The sequence below is a fragment of the Hypanus sabinus genome, chromosome 7 (assembly GCF_030144855.1).
Source record: "Hypanus sabinus isolate sHypSab1 chromosome 7, sHypSab1.hap1, whole genome shotgun sequence".
NCBI lineage: Eukaryota > Metazoa > Chordata > Chondrichthyes > Myliobatiformes > Dasyatidae > Hypanus > Hypanus sabinus.
Window position 1 is genome coordinate 61,214,764 of NC_082712.1, and position 15,916 is coordinate 61,230,679.

Below are 15,916 nucleotides of genomic sequence, written 5' to 3' on the forward strand. Positions count from 1 at the left end.
CAGATATTAAGAGTCGGGAATGGACATTGGACTACTGGAGACATAGTAATGGGGGACAAGAAAGTGGGAGACAAACTGAATACATATTTTGTGCCAGTCTTCACTGGATGACATCAGCAACATCCCAAAGCTTTGAAAGTGTCAGGGGGCAGAAGTGAATATATTTGCTATTACTGTACTAAGGTGAAGGGGCTTAGGAACCTACACCCCAGGGTTCTTAAAAGAAGTTGCTGAAGGGACTGGGAAAGGCTTAGATAGAGGGGATTTGAGAAAGACATTGAAATAGTGGGAGAGTCTAGGTACACAGAGAAGCCTCACAATAGAAGGATGTCTTCAGAACAAAAATGAGTAATTTCTTTAGCCTGAGGGTGGTGAATCTGGAATTTATTGTCATAGGCTGCTGTGGAATCCAAGTCATTGGACATACAGTATTTAAAATAAAGGTTGATAGGTTTTGATTAGTGAGGATGTCAAAGGTTGCTGGGAAAAGGCAGGAGAATTGGATTGAGAGAAAGTAAATCAGCCGTGGTTGGTGGAATTGACTTGGTCTGAACAGCCTAATTCTGTGGTCTTGTCAGGAGGAAAGTGGTGCTGAGGTAATGATTCATGTTAATCAGTATTGTGTAGAGAATGCTGAAAGGAGCTGTTGGTGAGAATTGGTTGTTGTGTTTTGCAGTGTGACAATAATGTGTGTTTTTCGACTAAATTTATTGCACTACTTGGGCAATGGTACTCTAGTGTCCTCTTCTGGATGAGATGCTAAGTAAAGGCGATGTAAGAAAATGTAATCAATGTGAAACATTTTGAGGTAATGTTTTAATAGGAAAATCCTCCTTTACCAGTAACTGATTTGTAGTTGAAGTACAGAAAGTAGATGTTGTAATACTGAAACAATGTCATAGGAACTTCCCACGTTGGTTATTGGTTATGAGGCATCTTTACTTCTAAATGATTAACAATGCACAGAATTAATGAAAAGTTAAACAAAGGTCATTTGGCCCATTATATGTACTCTCCCCCCACCACCATATATGCATCCTGGCTATTTCTAGTTTGGTACAGATTGCAAATTCCAATGACCTTAATATAGTGGATTCTGGTTAATTGGGACAGCTGCTTATTTGAGCAACTCTTAAAGAACAAAGGCTAATCAAGAAAATAGCCATACTTCCTTTTGTTCAATTGGGACACTGTGCTGCTTAATTGGGACAGGAGACTTGTCTGTCTGTTAAATACTACACTGTATAGAACTGTTTCAAACGATCAGGCTTGGAGATGCCAGAAATGATGGAGTGAAAATAAAATGATTTTGCTACTTCAGCAAGTTAAGAATTATGAATAATTTGAAGGTAGTGACAAATCATCTTGAATTTTACAATGAAAACAAAGATATGGAAGATTCAATTGCCCTGAGCACTGTATGAAGGTAGTCCATTATCTGCATTGTTAATTTACAGTCAGTTAAGAGAACATGGCAGTCTACATTGGTTGAATTCCTTTATTAGGAACTTAGCTTTATAGGACTATAGTTGTAATGGTAGTGTTTGTATTTGTTCTATATTTCATTTAAATAAGTTTAACTCTTTTGTAGTTTGTCTTTTTATACCTATAACAATTTCCATGGAACTTCAGCTAATTGGGACAGCTGCTTAATTGGGCCAAAATGCACTGGCCCAAGTTAACCAGAATCACTGGTTAATTCCATATAACTTTGCAAGTACAAACTTGGTCTTTAGGGTGTCAGTTGAGCATGAATATACTTGGCTGTATATTGAAGGAGATCAAGGGACTCATTTGTGATGGACTTCAATACTGCATTGTTGTGTATCTTTGTAAGGTTTAATTATATTTCTTTGTACATTACAGTGAAAGATGGTGAAGGAAACTGCATTCTATGATGTTTTGGGAGTTAAGCCCAACGCAAGTTCAGATGAACTCAAGAAAGCGTACAGAAAACTAGCTTTGAAATACCATCCTGATAAGAATCCAAATGAAGGTGAAAAGGTAAGTGTATTTTCATTTAAGGTTAATCAGTGAATCTTCAGTGAAAAGAAATTCCTTCTCATTTGTAGCTATATTAAACAGTCCTTTTCCTGAGCCTTTGTATTGCATCCTCCCCAACTGTCTATCTTATTCTCTGCTACATTGGTTCTGTTTGTTTAAAAAAAAATTTTAATTAAATTTTCAAATAGGATACATAAGATAGAAAAGAATAGTGAATAATATCACCCCTTCTCCCTCCCCCTGCCCCCCCAACATGTTCCTATATTTTTTAAAAAGGAGAAAAAAAAAGAAAGATTACCTGGATATCGGAAGATCCCTACATGCTCCATGGAATTCAAAAAAAAAACTTTGATACATATTTATTTCTTTCCCCAGATAACCAATAACTTTATCTTCGGAGCACCTATGTATTTAATCCTATCTTTTGTAAATAAGGGTGCCAAATTTTCAGAAATATGTCGTATTTATTTCTTAAATTATAAGTTTTCTCAAGTGGAATACAGCTTAAAAAATTTCATTCTTCCAACCATCCATACTTGAGCGTGAATCTTATTTCCAAGTAACTGCAATAGCCTTTTTGACTACTGCCAATGCAATTTTAATGAATTTTTTCTGATATTTGTTCAATTTAGGTTTCAGTTTTATCCCTTCAATATCACCTAGTAAAAATAATATTAGGTTATGTGGAAGTTTTGTCCCAATAATTTGTTCCAATAAAACTCTTAAATTTGTCCAAAAAGGTTGAATTTTAAAACAAGACCAAGTAGAATGTAAAAAAAGTACCAGTTTCTTGATTACATCGAAAACATTAATCAGATAAATTTGGGTTTAATCTGTTTTTTTGTGATGTAATATATATTGATGTAAAAAATTGTATTGTACTAATCTATAAGTCAGACATTTGTATTTGTCATACTGTCAAGGCATAGTCTTGACCAACTTGTTTCATCATTTTTAATATTCAAATCATTTTCCCATTTTTGTTTTGACTTGTGTTTAAACCTTGTTTAATTGGCTGTACAATCAAATTGTACATACAAGTAGTAAATTTTTTAAATTTTTCCTTTTTGAATTAAAGTTTCTATTTCATTAGGTTTCTGCATTCACATTGTTTGACCCAGTTTATCTCTTAAATAAGCCCTTAATTGGAAATAACAGAAAAGAGTATTATTTGATATTTTATATTTACTCTTTAATTGATCAAATGACATTAATACCTCCTTCAAAACAGTCTCCTATATCTAATCCCTTTTTGAAACCAGCTATATAAGAGTTGGTTATCCATTGTAAAAAGAATGTCTATTCTGAATTAAAGGTCTCTTTGCTAATAAAGATTTCTTTATCTCATCATCAACGTTTATCTTATTCCATAGATCAATCAAATATTTTAATTTAAGGGATTCTTTCTTTTCCCGTATCCATTTAGATTCCCATTTATATATAAAATCTTCTGGTATATTTTTCTCCTATTTTATCTAATTCTAATCTAATCCATGCCAGTTTATCTTCATCGAATAAAGATGCAATAAATCTAAGTTGATTTGCTTTGTAATAATTATTAAAGTTTGGGAGTTGTAACCCTCCTAGGTCAAATTTCCATGTCAATTTTTCCAATGATATTCTTGACATCTTGCCTTTCCGAAGGAACTTGCTCACTCATTTATTTAGTTCTTGAAAAAACTTCTGCAGTAATTGTATTGGTAGTGTTTGGAATAAATATTGTAATCTAGGGAATATATTCATTTTTACAGCATTGACTCTACCTACTAATGTTATTGATAACATCATCCATTTATCAAGATGATCTTGAATTTTTTTCAATAATGTCAAATAATTTATATAAGTTCTTTATTTCATTGTCAACTCTTATACCTAAATACTTTATACCATTTATCAGCCATCTAAATTGAGTTACTAATCGACATTGATTATAATCTCAGATTCAGTTTATTGTCATTTAGAAACCACAAATGCAGTACAGTTTTAAAAAATGAGACAACGTTCCCCCAGAATGATATCACAAGCATATGACAAAACAGACTACACCAGAAAATCCACATAACGTTTGGCAATCCCCAGTCCAGAGTCCGGAGAAGCTGCTGCGTATTAATATCGCGCTACCATCTTAGCGCGTTCCCCGGAAGGGAGCTAGCTCCAAATCCACCAGACAAAAACAAGACCAGAAACTAAAGCTACAAGACCTGCACAAAATCACTTAATTACAACATACAGTTACAACAGTGCAAACAATAGCATAATTGATTAAAAAAAACAGACCATGGGCACAGCAAAAATAGTCTAAAGATGTTAAAGGACTATAAGTTCAAAAGAAATCACCACACAGTTTCCACAAGTCCCCAGGGTCCCGACAGACTTGCAATCCCACGCCGGTGGCAGAAGGGAATACCCCCGCTATGGACTTCCACGGCGCTGCCTGACTCAGCCTCGCGGATGCAGCACACAACGAAAGCTACGTCGAACCCAGCCTCGCAGACGCAGAACACACCGAAAGCGACCTCACCGCAGTGGACTCCCGAGTCCATCCATCGAACCTCCGAGCCGACGACCATCCCCTCCAGCACAGCTTCTCTGAGCACCATCCTCTGCCGAGTGTATTAAGACAGCCCCGCCAATGGCCATTGGCAACGCGACCCCGAGGTCTGGGGGCCTGTTCTTCCCAGCAGAATCCTGGACCCCACAGCAGCAGCAGCAGCAATGAAGAAGGTCTTCCTGGAATTTCCTGATGTTCTTCCGTGCTCCCACGTCTGTTTTCAATCGATTATGATTGCGCATGGCACTCCACTTCACAAATAACAGATAATCAGTTCTGGTGTGGCTGCTGCAAGCTGTGTCATGCCGCCATCTTGGATCTCCTTTAGTAAGGGGTAAAATTTCACTTTTATCACAATTTATTTTATACCCTAATATTTTCCATTATTCTTCCAATTTAGAAGATAATTTACGCAATGAGTACAAAGGGTTTGTTAGATCAGATCTTCAGCAAATATGTTAATCTTGTATTCCTCCTGATTAACTCTGAAACCTATAATATCTGAGTCAGTTCTAACTAATGGTTCTATCGCCAATGCAAACAAAGCAGGTGATAATGGACAACCTTGTCTAGTTGACCTTGTTAACTGAAATTATGTTGAAAATTGTCCATTTGTCACTAGCTTTGGGATTAGTATTTAAGGTTTTAATCCAATTTATAAAAGATACTCCTAATCCATATTTTTCCAATACCTTAAATAAAAAATCCCATTCCAATCTATCAAATGCTTTCTCTGCATCCAAAGCAACTGCTACACTCATTTCCTCCCTCTTTTGTGCCAGATGAATTATGTTGAGTAACTGAGTTACATTATCTGCCGATTGTCTGTTTGTAATAAATCCAGTTTGATCCTTGTGTATTAATTCTGGTAAGTATTTGGATAATCTATTAAATCAAATCTTTGCTATTATAGTCCGTGTTCAACAAAGAAATAGGCCTATACGATGCTGACTTTAAAAGATCTCTTTTTTTTGGCAATACTATTAAAATCGCTGTCGAAAAAGATTCTGGAAGTTTGTGTTCTTTCCGCCTGATGTATTAACTACATAAATTGAGAAACTAATAAATCTTTAAACTTATAAAATTCTTATAAAAACTTATAAATTCTTACAAAATTCAGGTGGAAAACCATCTTCTGGAAGTTTATTACTCTGAAGTGATCCTAAAGCTTCTTCGACCTCTTTTAATGTAAAAGGCATATCTAATCCCTTCTGTTCTTCTGAATTCAATTTTGGGAGAGTTATTTGTGATAGAAACCTTTCTATCTCAACAGTATCATTTTGTCATTTTGATTGATATAATTTGGAATAAAAACTTTTAAAAGTTTTCATTAATTTCTAAATGTCTATAAGTAATTTTATTTGCACTTGTTCTAATTGCATTTATTGTTTCAGAAGCCTGATTTGTTTTTTAACTGCCAAGCAAGAATCTTGTGTGATCTTTCACCTAGTTTGTGATATCTCAGTTTAGTTCTCATCATTGCTTTTTCTCTTCGGTATGTCTGAAGTGTATTATGTTGTAGCTTCTTATTAACAGGTTGTCTTTGTTTTTGTTTCTGTCATATATCTTTGAGATTCTTTTTCTAATTTTGTAATCTCTTATTCCAATTGATCTACCATATATTCCTCCTTAATTTTAGAAGTATCTTAATATCTAGCCCCTCAAATATGCCTTCATCGCTTCCCATAATTCAAATTTATCATCGACTGAATGTGAATTTGTATCTTTAAAAAAAATTGAATCTTTTTTCATAAAATCACAAAAATCTTGACGTTTTAATAATATTGAATTAAATCTCCATCTGTAAATCAGTTCCTCCTTATCCATCATTATCATTGTCATTATCAAGGGGGAATGATCTGACAATATTCTTGCTTTATATTCCATATTTTTCACTCTGTCTTGAATATTCGTTGATAATAGGAAAAGATCTACCCTTGAATAAGTTTTATGTCTATTTGAATAAAATGAATAATCTATTTCTCGGGTTTATTCTTCTCCATATATCAATCAAATTTAAATCTTTCATCAATGATAAAGTTAATTTTACTACTTTTTATTTTGTAACAACCTTTGTTGACCTGTCTAAAACTGGGTCTAGACAAAAATTAGTCTCCACCTATTAGTATTTTATCATGTGCGTCAGCCAAGTTCAAAAAGGCTTCTTGTATAAATTTTACATCATTTTCATTTGGTGCATAAATATTCATAAGAGTTCATAATTCTCAAAAGATTAGACAATGTATAATCACATATCTCCCCACAGAATCAATTAATACGTTTTGTATTTTAATTGGTAAAATTTTGTTAACCAAAATTGCAACTCCCCTCGCCTTTGAATTAAATGAAGCTGCAATAACATTTCTGACCCAATCTCGCTTTAATTTCTGATGTTCCATCTCTGTTAAATGTGTTTCTTGTAAAAAAAAGCTATATCTATTTTCATTTTCTTAATGTATGTTAAAATTCTTTCTTTTCATCGGTCCATTAAGCCCATTAACAGTAAAACTTAAATTAGTTCAGTAAATTAGTCATTATTTTTAACAAGATTACTCCAATCTATAACAATACATAATATTTCAACTCTCGTAGTATCTTGGGGAATCTTTTTAAAATTCTCCATGTTGCTATGTGTCTCTCTCCTCCCCCCCCCCCCCCCCCCGATCATCCAGGCAAAGAAAGAAAGATAAAAGAAAAATAGATTATAAAGAAAAAGATGACAAAATACCCCCCTACTACTGTTGTGAATGAAAAAAAACCACAACATTACCCCCCTCCATTGTATGGGTCATGGCAATTGCCATGATTACACACGTGAATCCCGTAGCGATCGATCAGAAGTTCCCCCAGCTCCCCCGTAACGGACAGAAAAGATATATGTAAGAGAAGAGAAAATAATACCACTACTCCCGATTAATATTCCTCAAATTTTTACCTTTCTCCCCCTCTTATCACATATTTAAGAGTATATTTATATATTCTTCTGTCCTTAAATATCTCATCAATTCCATTCACTATCTCAGTCTTCATCTTTAATCTGTTTCGCTTCTATAGATTCTTAGCTGTATCTAGCGAATATTTGGGAGTTCTTGTGCGAACTCCTTCACTTTCCGGTAATCAGTAAAAAATCTTTTTTCGTCATCCAAAAAAATTACCAGTGTTGCAGGGTGGCGCGGTGTAAATTTATGACCCATTTTCCATAAGACTTTTTTCACTGGGTTAAATTCCTTCTTTTTCTTCAAAAGGTCATAACTTGTATCAGGATAGAAAAGAACTGTTTTTCCTTCTATTTTCAATGGCCCATTTCTCTTTCTGGCACATTGGGCAGCCGCCTTCAGGATCCTTTCTTTATCTTGGTATTGTTATGAATCCCGTAACTGGAGAACTTACCAGCAAAGATAGAGAGGTCCGTTGAAGTCTGATGTCACTATTTTCAAACGTTTTATTCGTAAAGGGACACAAAAGTAGGGTTAATACATACATTCAGATAGTGCATATTGTCAACATTCAATCTAAAGCGCAGGTATAGTAATAATCATTAAGAAGTGAGCTCTGCTGATGTCTAGGGGTTAATAGATTGTCCGTTGGAAATATGAAAGTCGCTCTGTAAGTCTGCGGGCCTCAGCCCTTTGAAAATCGTTGCGTTTTGTGTGGGGCGACCGAGAGAGAGAGATTGGGGGGAGAAGAGATAGAACTTGCCGAGTCTTGATGAATCTTCCGTGAAATCGGGGAAGCGTTGGTTCCCTCTCCCCGATGTTAGTTAAAAGCGGTTTCCTGTGATTCCAGCCACAAATTCCAATCCCGGAATCTAACGCACGTGGCTTCCTTCAGAATGGCATCCTGCTGCTGCGGGATCGCTCTCTCGTGTCTTCTGGGTGCGTCTGAGGGGCTGTCCCCCTGAGACTCTCCTTTATACTTCCTCACGGGGTCGCAGGTGTCAATCAGGTTGGGATGATGCAATCTCTCTCTCAACCAGTCCACCTTGCCCGAGTGCTTTTCACGTGGTCTCCATGAGACAATAGTTGCTGGCATCTGATTCTGTATCCCTGGTGGGACGTGCAATTTTTCACGTTTCTTTCTCTCTCTCACTTCCTGGGTCTACTGACCCCCCCCCCCCCCCCCCAACGGGTGCTCTTGCGATTCTCACAAAGGAGGGGGCTGGGATCATAACAGTATCTTAAGAATTTTATCAAGATTGGTCGCGACTTCCGGTAAGATGGCGATTGTTAGTTGCTTCAAACTTTTGCTCCGTCACATTTCTTACCTTTGCACTGTGTGTCTCCCTTTTTAAACCTTAGTTTGTTATTCTATCTGGTTTTTTTCTTATCTGCTTGCGAATACGTCTATCTTACAATGGCTACAAAAAATTATAAATCTGGGAATAAATCTCCCACGTCTTTGTCTGCCGAGATTCTCTCTATCCTGGAACAGAATCGTCAAGACATTTTAACTGATATCAAGACTGAATTTAGAGCCTCTATCAGTCAGCTGGAGTCAAAATTGGTTCATATTAACTCCAGAGTGGATGATCAAGCCGTACATTTATAGCGCATCGACCTAACCTCTGAAGATTTAAAATGCCGCGTTCAGCATTTGGAAACTCTCTGTTCCAACTTAACGAGCAAAACAGCAAACTTATTTCCATAATGGCGGATCTCAAATCGGAGCAGGCGCTGCAATCTGCGATTTCTCCGTTTACCAGAGGCCACTGAAACGGGTTCCCCCGTTGAATTTTTCTCTTTCCTCTGTGAGATTTTCGGGAAAGAATTTCTCCCAACTCCACCTGAGCTAGAGAGAGCTCACAGAATTTATGTCCCTTGAGCTGTTTGAGGTTCTAGAGCACGACCAGTTATCCTGTGTTTCCATTGTTAACAGGTGAAAAACCGTTTGATTATGGAGGCACGCTGATTTTCTGAAATAATACCATTCGTATCGTGGAAGTCTGTGCTCCCCAGGTTCTGAAGATGCATGCCGAGTTCAAAGGCGTTATGAAAGAGCTCTTTAATCGTGGATTCAAACCTTCCCTTTGCAATCCTGCTGATCTTCGAATTACGCTTACTACTGGAGAATATAAGTGGTTTAAGTCAGTTAGAGAGGCTGAGATGTTTGTTGGAAATCTCCCAGCCATCTTGACTTCTTTGGACCCGGTTTGACTTTCTAAAATGGCTGATGAGTATTTCTTGAATTAAAGTCTTTTTTTGCGAGCTCAGACTCTTATTTGAATAATTTGGTCCTTAACTACTGAGAACCTAACGGTTTTAGTTGGTCTCTCCTTGGACTTGGTGTGATTTTCTTAAATAGATGATTTAAATTAATGTTTTCCTGTGGACTTTGATTTCATTTGTGTAATTTAGTTTACTTTTGAATAACTTTAACTATAGAGAACTAGAACTGGTCTTAATTTATTTGGGAGGCTTAGAGTTTTTTAATTGAAGGTCTCCCTGTCAATTTACTGTATAAGACCTGCCTTTTTTGAAAACGGCTGATATGTACTCTCTTTAAATATAGAATTTCCCCCCCTTTCCCCTTTTTCAATTTTTCATAGTTTCTCGCGGGTTCTTGATTGTTATTTTGTATTAAGTTTTATATTCTTTCTGATGAAGTTATTCCTATTTGTAATTTTGATTTGTAGTGCATAAATTAGTATCTGCTATATTATTTACACGGAGCTTATGTTAATGTTACAGAACTGGAAGTTGGTTTTTGGGGTGTCCCATTTTCTGTAGAGCTAGCTGCTTTTTTGGGTAGCCATCTAGTTTTGGGTTGTGAGGGTGGGGTGGATTCTCCAGTACCAACAATTTTTTTTTGTTTGTTTTTCCTTGTTATCCAGGACATGTCTATGTCCTGATTTTATTGATTTATTTTTATATTTTTGCTTCCAAACTATTATTGCAATGTTTGATCTAGTATATGCCTACTGCCTTTTGCGTCTTAACAATTGATAATGGTTGGTCCATTGAAATTTGTGAGCTGGAATGTGAAGGGATTGAATCATCCTGTTAAAAGAAGAAAGGTCTTCTCCCATATTAAGCAACTTAAAGCTGACATTGCTTTCCTCCAAGAAACTCATATCCGTAGTTTCGATAATTCTCGGCTTATGTCAAAGTGGGTGGGTCAACATTTTCATTCATCCTTCCCGGCCAAAGCTTGGGGGGGGGGGGGGGGGTTCCATTCTTATCAACTCAAATATTCCTCTTGAACTCCGTAGTAAGATATCTGACACAAATGGCCGTTTTATTATTGTTTCTGGCAAACTATATAATACTAAGGTAGTACTAGCTAACCTGTATGCTCCCAATTCTGACTATGTTGCTTTTTTTCCCTCATTACCAGATCTGAACCTATATTCTCTTATATTGGGTGGCGACTTTAACTGCTGGTTAGACCCAACTTTGGATCAGTCGTCCCCGTTACTAGATTATCTACTAAATCTGTATTAGCTATTCTCTCTTTTCTTTCTAACTATGGTATCTCTGATATATAGCGTTCCCTTCATCCTACTGAGAGAGAGATTATTCCTTTTTTTTTCCACATGTTCATCATACCTTTACTAGAATTGACTATTTTTTAATTGATAATCAACTTAATTCATTTGTTCATTCTTGTGACTATCGGAGAATACTGATCTCTGATCATGCCCCAGTCACTTTCTCTAAATTTTCCTGGTCTCCCTCAAAGGAATGAGCATTGGCGCTTTAACCCGACTTTATTATCGGATGATGATTTTGTAAAATTTATTAAGGACCAGATAACTTTTTTCCTAAACACTAATACATCATCTGAAATTTCATCCCAGATTTTCTGGGATGCTATGAAAGCATATTTGAGGGGTCAAATAATTTCATATACAGCAAATCTTAATAGAAAGTCCTGTTCAGAGCGATTTGACCTGATTAATCAGATTAAAGAATTGGATCAATTATATGCTCAGACTAAAAACCCCAAATTATATAAGAAGTGTGTAGAACTCCAAACTAAATTTGACCTTCTCTGTACTCAACCAGTTGAACGTCAACTTCTTGAAAGTAAGAGTCGCTTTTATATTCATGGTGACAAATCTGGCAAGTTTCTAGTTATTCAGTTGAGATGTTCTAAAGCTAAACTACATATTACAAAGATCTGGAAGGAGAACAGGGATATTGCATTAAATCACTCAGAAATTAATGACTTATTTAAGAATTTTTATTCTCTGCTTTATTCCTCCGAATCCCTGAATGAGTATATTTCTGTTGACCTTTTTTAAATAGCTTGAATATCCCTTCGATTTCATCTGATTGTAAAGCAAAACTTGATGAGCCTATATCATTAGAAGTATCTTTTGCAATCCCTGCACTGTCATCGGGCAAATCTAGTCCTGATGGGTTCCCCATAGAATTTTATAAATCATTCTCTTCACTTCTTTCACCTCGGTTACTCTCAGTACTATCTGATTTGTTTAATTATGGTAAATTGCCACCCTCATTTAATGAGGCATGTATTATTTTATTTAAAAAGGGCAAAGATCCAACAAAGTGCTCCTCTTACAGGCCGATTTCTTTGCTTAATGTTGATAAAATTTTGGCCAAAGTTTTGGCTCATAGATTAGAAACTGTTATACCCTCTATTTCTGATGATCAAACTGGTTTTATTAAAAATCGTCTTCCTTTTTTAACATATGGCATTTATTTAATATTCTGTGCTCCCCTTCATCTGGGACTCCTGAATGCGTTACCTCTCTTGATGCGGGGAAAGCGTTTGATCATATAGAGTGGAACCTCTTTGTGGTTTTAGAAAAATTTGACCTCGGTCAAAGTTTTATCTCTTGAATCAAATTACTATATCTTTGCCCTACCGCCTCTGTTTTGACTAGTTGTCAGCAATCCCAGTTGTTTAACCTTAAATGTGGCACCTGTCAAAGATGCCCCTTAAGTCCCTTTCTTTTTGATTTGGCTGTAGAGCCTCTGGCGATTGCATTTCGAAGTTGTCCTGAATTGACGGGGATCTGGAAGGGATTGTTGAGCATAAAGTTTCTCTTTATGCTGATGATCTATTACTTTTTCTTTCAAATCCGTCCACATCCTTACCTCCAATGTTTTCACTTCTTGATCAATTTAGCCAGTTCTCTGGCTATAAACTTAAGTTACATAAGAGTGAACTTTTCCAATTACCAAGAAGCACAAGTATTAGTATTTCGCGACCTCCCCTTTAAAGTAGTTGATAATCAATTTACCTATCTTGGTATTACAGATACAAGGAATTTTAAGGATCTTTTTCATGAAAATTTTGCTGATCTTTTGTACTCTACAAAACAGAGTTTGTCACAATGGTCACCTTTATCTGTGTCCTTGGTAGGTCATGTTAATGTTATTAAAATGTATGTTCTCCCTAAATTTTTATACTTATTTCAATCTATTCCAATTTTTATTTCTAAAACCTTTTTTGATTCCTTAGACTATTATTTTGTCCTATCTGTGGAAGGGTAAGCGTTCCAGAATTAACAAAACTTGCCTTCAAAAATCTAAAAAAGAGGGCGGCATGGCCTTACCTAATTTTCGGCTATACTACTGGGCAGCTAACATTTGTTGACTTATCTTCTGGTCTTTTTTCCATAGCCAGCCTGACCGCCCTAAATGGGTAGCAATGGGGCTGAATTCCACTAAGGATCTATCTATCTCTGCACTTCTTGGATCTGTACTCCCTAGTAGTTTGCCTATACTAATTGTTAATCCTCTTGTTAGACATACTTTGCGAATATGGGCCCAGTTTAGGAAATTTAATGGTTTCTACGGTTTTCCCCTTTCTAGTCCTATTTTACATAATCATCTTTTTCTACCTTCTATGCATGATTCAACATTTTATGATTGGTATAGAAAGGACATTAGGTATTTTGAAGATCTTTTCATTGATAATCGCTTTGCATCTTTTCAACAGTTCTCTGTTAAGTTTAATCTACCTAATTTCTTTAGATATCTCCAAATTAGACATTTCATTAATCCTTTATTACCCAACTTCCCTGAGATGCCCGAGAAAAATGCTACGGACTTGTTTCTTTCTATTAATCCATTGTGTAAAGGTTTAATATCTTTTATTCCTGATAAATTAGTATCCTTATGGCACGCTCCTTTGGATAAAATCAGAATGGCTTGGGAACATGACTTAAATATCCTTTTATCTGATGAGGTTTGGGACTCGATTCTCAAGTCGGTTAACTCAACTTCTCTTTGTGCTTGCCACTGTCTTTTACAGTTTAAGGGCTCATATGTCCAAATCTAAATTATCTCGATTTTATCCTAATATCAGTCCTCTTTGTGATAAATGCAAAAGTGGCGAGGCTTCTCTCATTCACATGTTCTGGACCTGTCCTAGTCTAGAGAAATTTTGGAGGGATGTTTTCTTAACTTTATCCTGTATTCTGAATCGCTGCTTAGAACCTAACCCTTTAATTGCTCTTTTTAGTTTCTTGGCTGAGACAGATATACATTTGAGTTTGACTAAATGTCGAATATTATCTTTTGTTTCTCTCCTGGCTAGACGCCTAATTCTTCTTAGATGGAGTGATGTTGCCCCACCCACGCATGCTCAATGGCTTAACGATATCATGTCCTGTTTAGATCTTGAAAAAATTCATTATTCTTAATTCGGACATAGTTTCATTAGGTCTGGGGACCTTTTATTGAGTATTTTCATAACTTTCCTTTTGACTAAGTTTCTTTTTCAGTCCCTTGCTTTCAGCTTTTTTTTGGTAGTAGGCATTATTATCTTCTGTTTTTAATTGTATTTACAGTTTTGGGGGTTTGAATGTTCTGATTTATATTTCCTACATTTTGCTCTGGTTGGTCTGGAGTTTTTTTTTCTTGCGGGGGTGGGAGTGGATACTAACTTTACACGACTTCAATTTGGATGCTTTTTCAATTATATTAGGGTTAGGGTATTACCATTGTATGTTTATCTTGCTCTGTATTAATTTCCTATTTCGTTCTTGGGGTTTTTGTAGTGTTGTAGAAAATGCATAAAAAAATTAATTTAAAAAAAAAGGATCGCAGGTTTTGATCTTGTTGAGGTTTTGGTCTTGGGCTCTATGAGCCCTTTCAATTTCAATTAACTGATTTCCCTCTTCCATTTCCAAATTTTCCGGGATCCATTTTTGAAAATTTTTTATTGAATCTTCTCTCTCTGTACCTTCTTTAAGACCAACAATCTTAATATTATTCACTTTCACTTTCAATCGTAGCTGGGAATTGTAGTTTAATTTGCTCCTGTTTGCGCATGCCCATTTCCTGAATGTGCAGTTCCTATTGCTCCTTTTTAGAAACTGTTGATATTGCCGCAGTTTCCTGCTCTGCATCACTGGATGCGAAATGCACCTGGCTAAAAAGAGGTCCAATCTGAGCTCGAGACTCCGCCATAACGGTTGGCCTTGTTTCTTTTTGAACTCTTGCTGTCTTCAAAGTAGTAGTTTTCTTCTGTTTCTGTTTAGAAGTCATGACTAAAGACAATCCTGAGTAGTTTATAAGTAGGTTTTAGAAAGTATTTAACTTTTCTTCACTTAAGCATTACTAGTTTTTTACGGGAGAGCTGGATTTCCACGTCTCGATCCTACGTCATCACGTGACGTTCTCTTCCCCCCCCCCCCCCCCCCCCCCCCGTCCGTTAGTTACACTTGTACAGGACTCAATTTCATCACCTGTGTCCACCTACCTTTCATCACCAGTTTGGGATTCCCTTGGATTACCTTCCTTTCCTGAATCTGTCTTAATCTCAGGAGACAGACGGACTTCAAATATGAACCTACTGACTCCAGCCACTACCTTGACTATACTCTAGATTCTTGTTAGGTTTCTATTCCTTTTCCTCAATTCCTCCTTTTCTGCTACATGTCCTCAAGATGAAGCCTACTTTTGTAGTGCTTCCAAAATGTCAACTTTTTTCAGAAATAATTATCTTCTTCTGCTGTAGTTGATGGAGCTGTCAGAGGTATTCCCTCATTTTCCCCACATCTGCTCACACCACTCATCCCCACCCCAGAAAAATGGCAACAGAGATAAAATGCTGTAGGAACTTAGTTTCTGGCCAAGACCCTTCATCAGTTCTGAAACATCAACTGTTTATTCCTTTCTGTAAATCCTGACTGACTTGCTGAGTTCCTCCACTATTTTGTGTTATTGAAGAGTTCCAGCAGCTGCACAATATAAACTGGCAATAGAGTTTGATCCCTTTTCTCCTAACCAGCATCTGCATCCAATATCATCTTCCAGTAACCACAGCTTAATATCATAAGTGGTCACCATTTGAGGTGTTACATGTGTCCTTTCATCTCTCGCTACTTAACTTCTGCTAGGTGACTTGTGTATCAAGCACCTGTATTCTGTCCCCAGTGGCCTG

The 15,916-nt window shown here is 36.4% G+C and overlaps 1 protein-coding gene across 3 annotated transcripts in view; it reads left to right on the plus strand.

Moving 5' to 3' along the window:
• LOC132396826 (dnaJ homolog subfamily A member 1-like) overlaps positions 1-15,916 on the plus strand; it is a 57,109-nt gene that overhangs the window by 1,849 nt on the left and 39,344 nt on the right. For all 3 annotated transcript variants that reach the window (XM_059974799.1, XM_059974800.1, XM_059974798.1), the window contains exon 2: positions 1,867-2,004. In XM_059974799.1, the coding sequence (XP_059830782.1) occupies positions 1,873-2,004 (132 nt within the window). In that variant the 5' untranslated portion in view covers positions 1,867-1,872. The remainder of the gene's footprint in view (positions 1-1,866; positions 2,005-15,916) is intronic.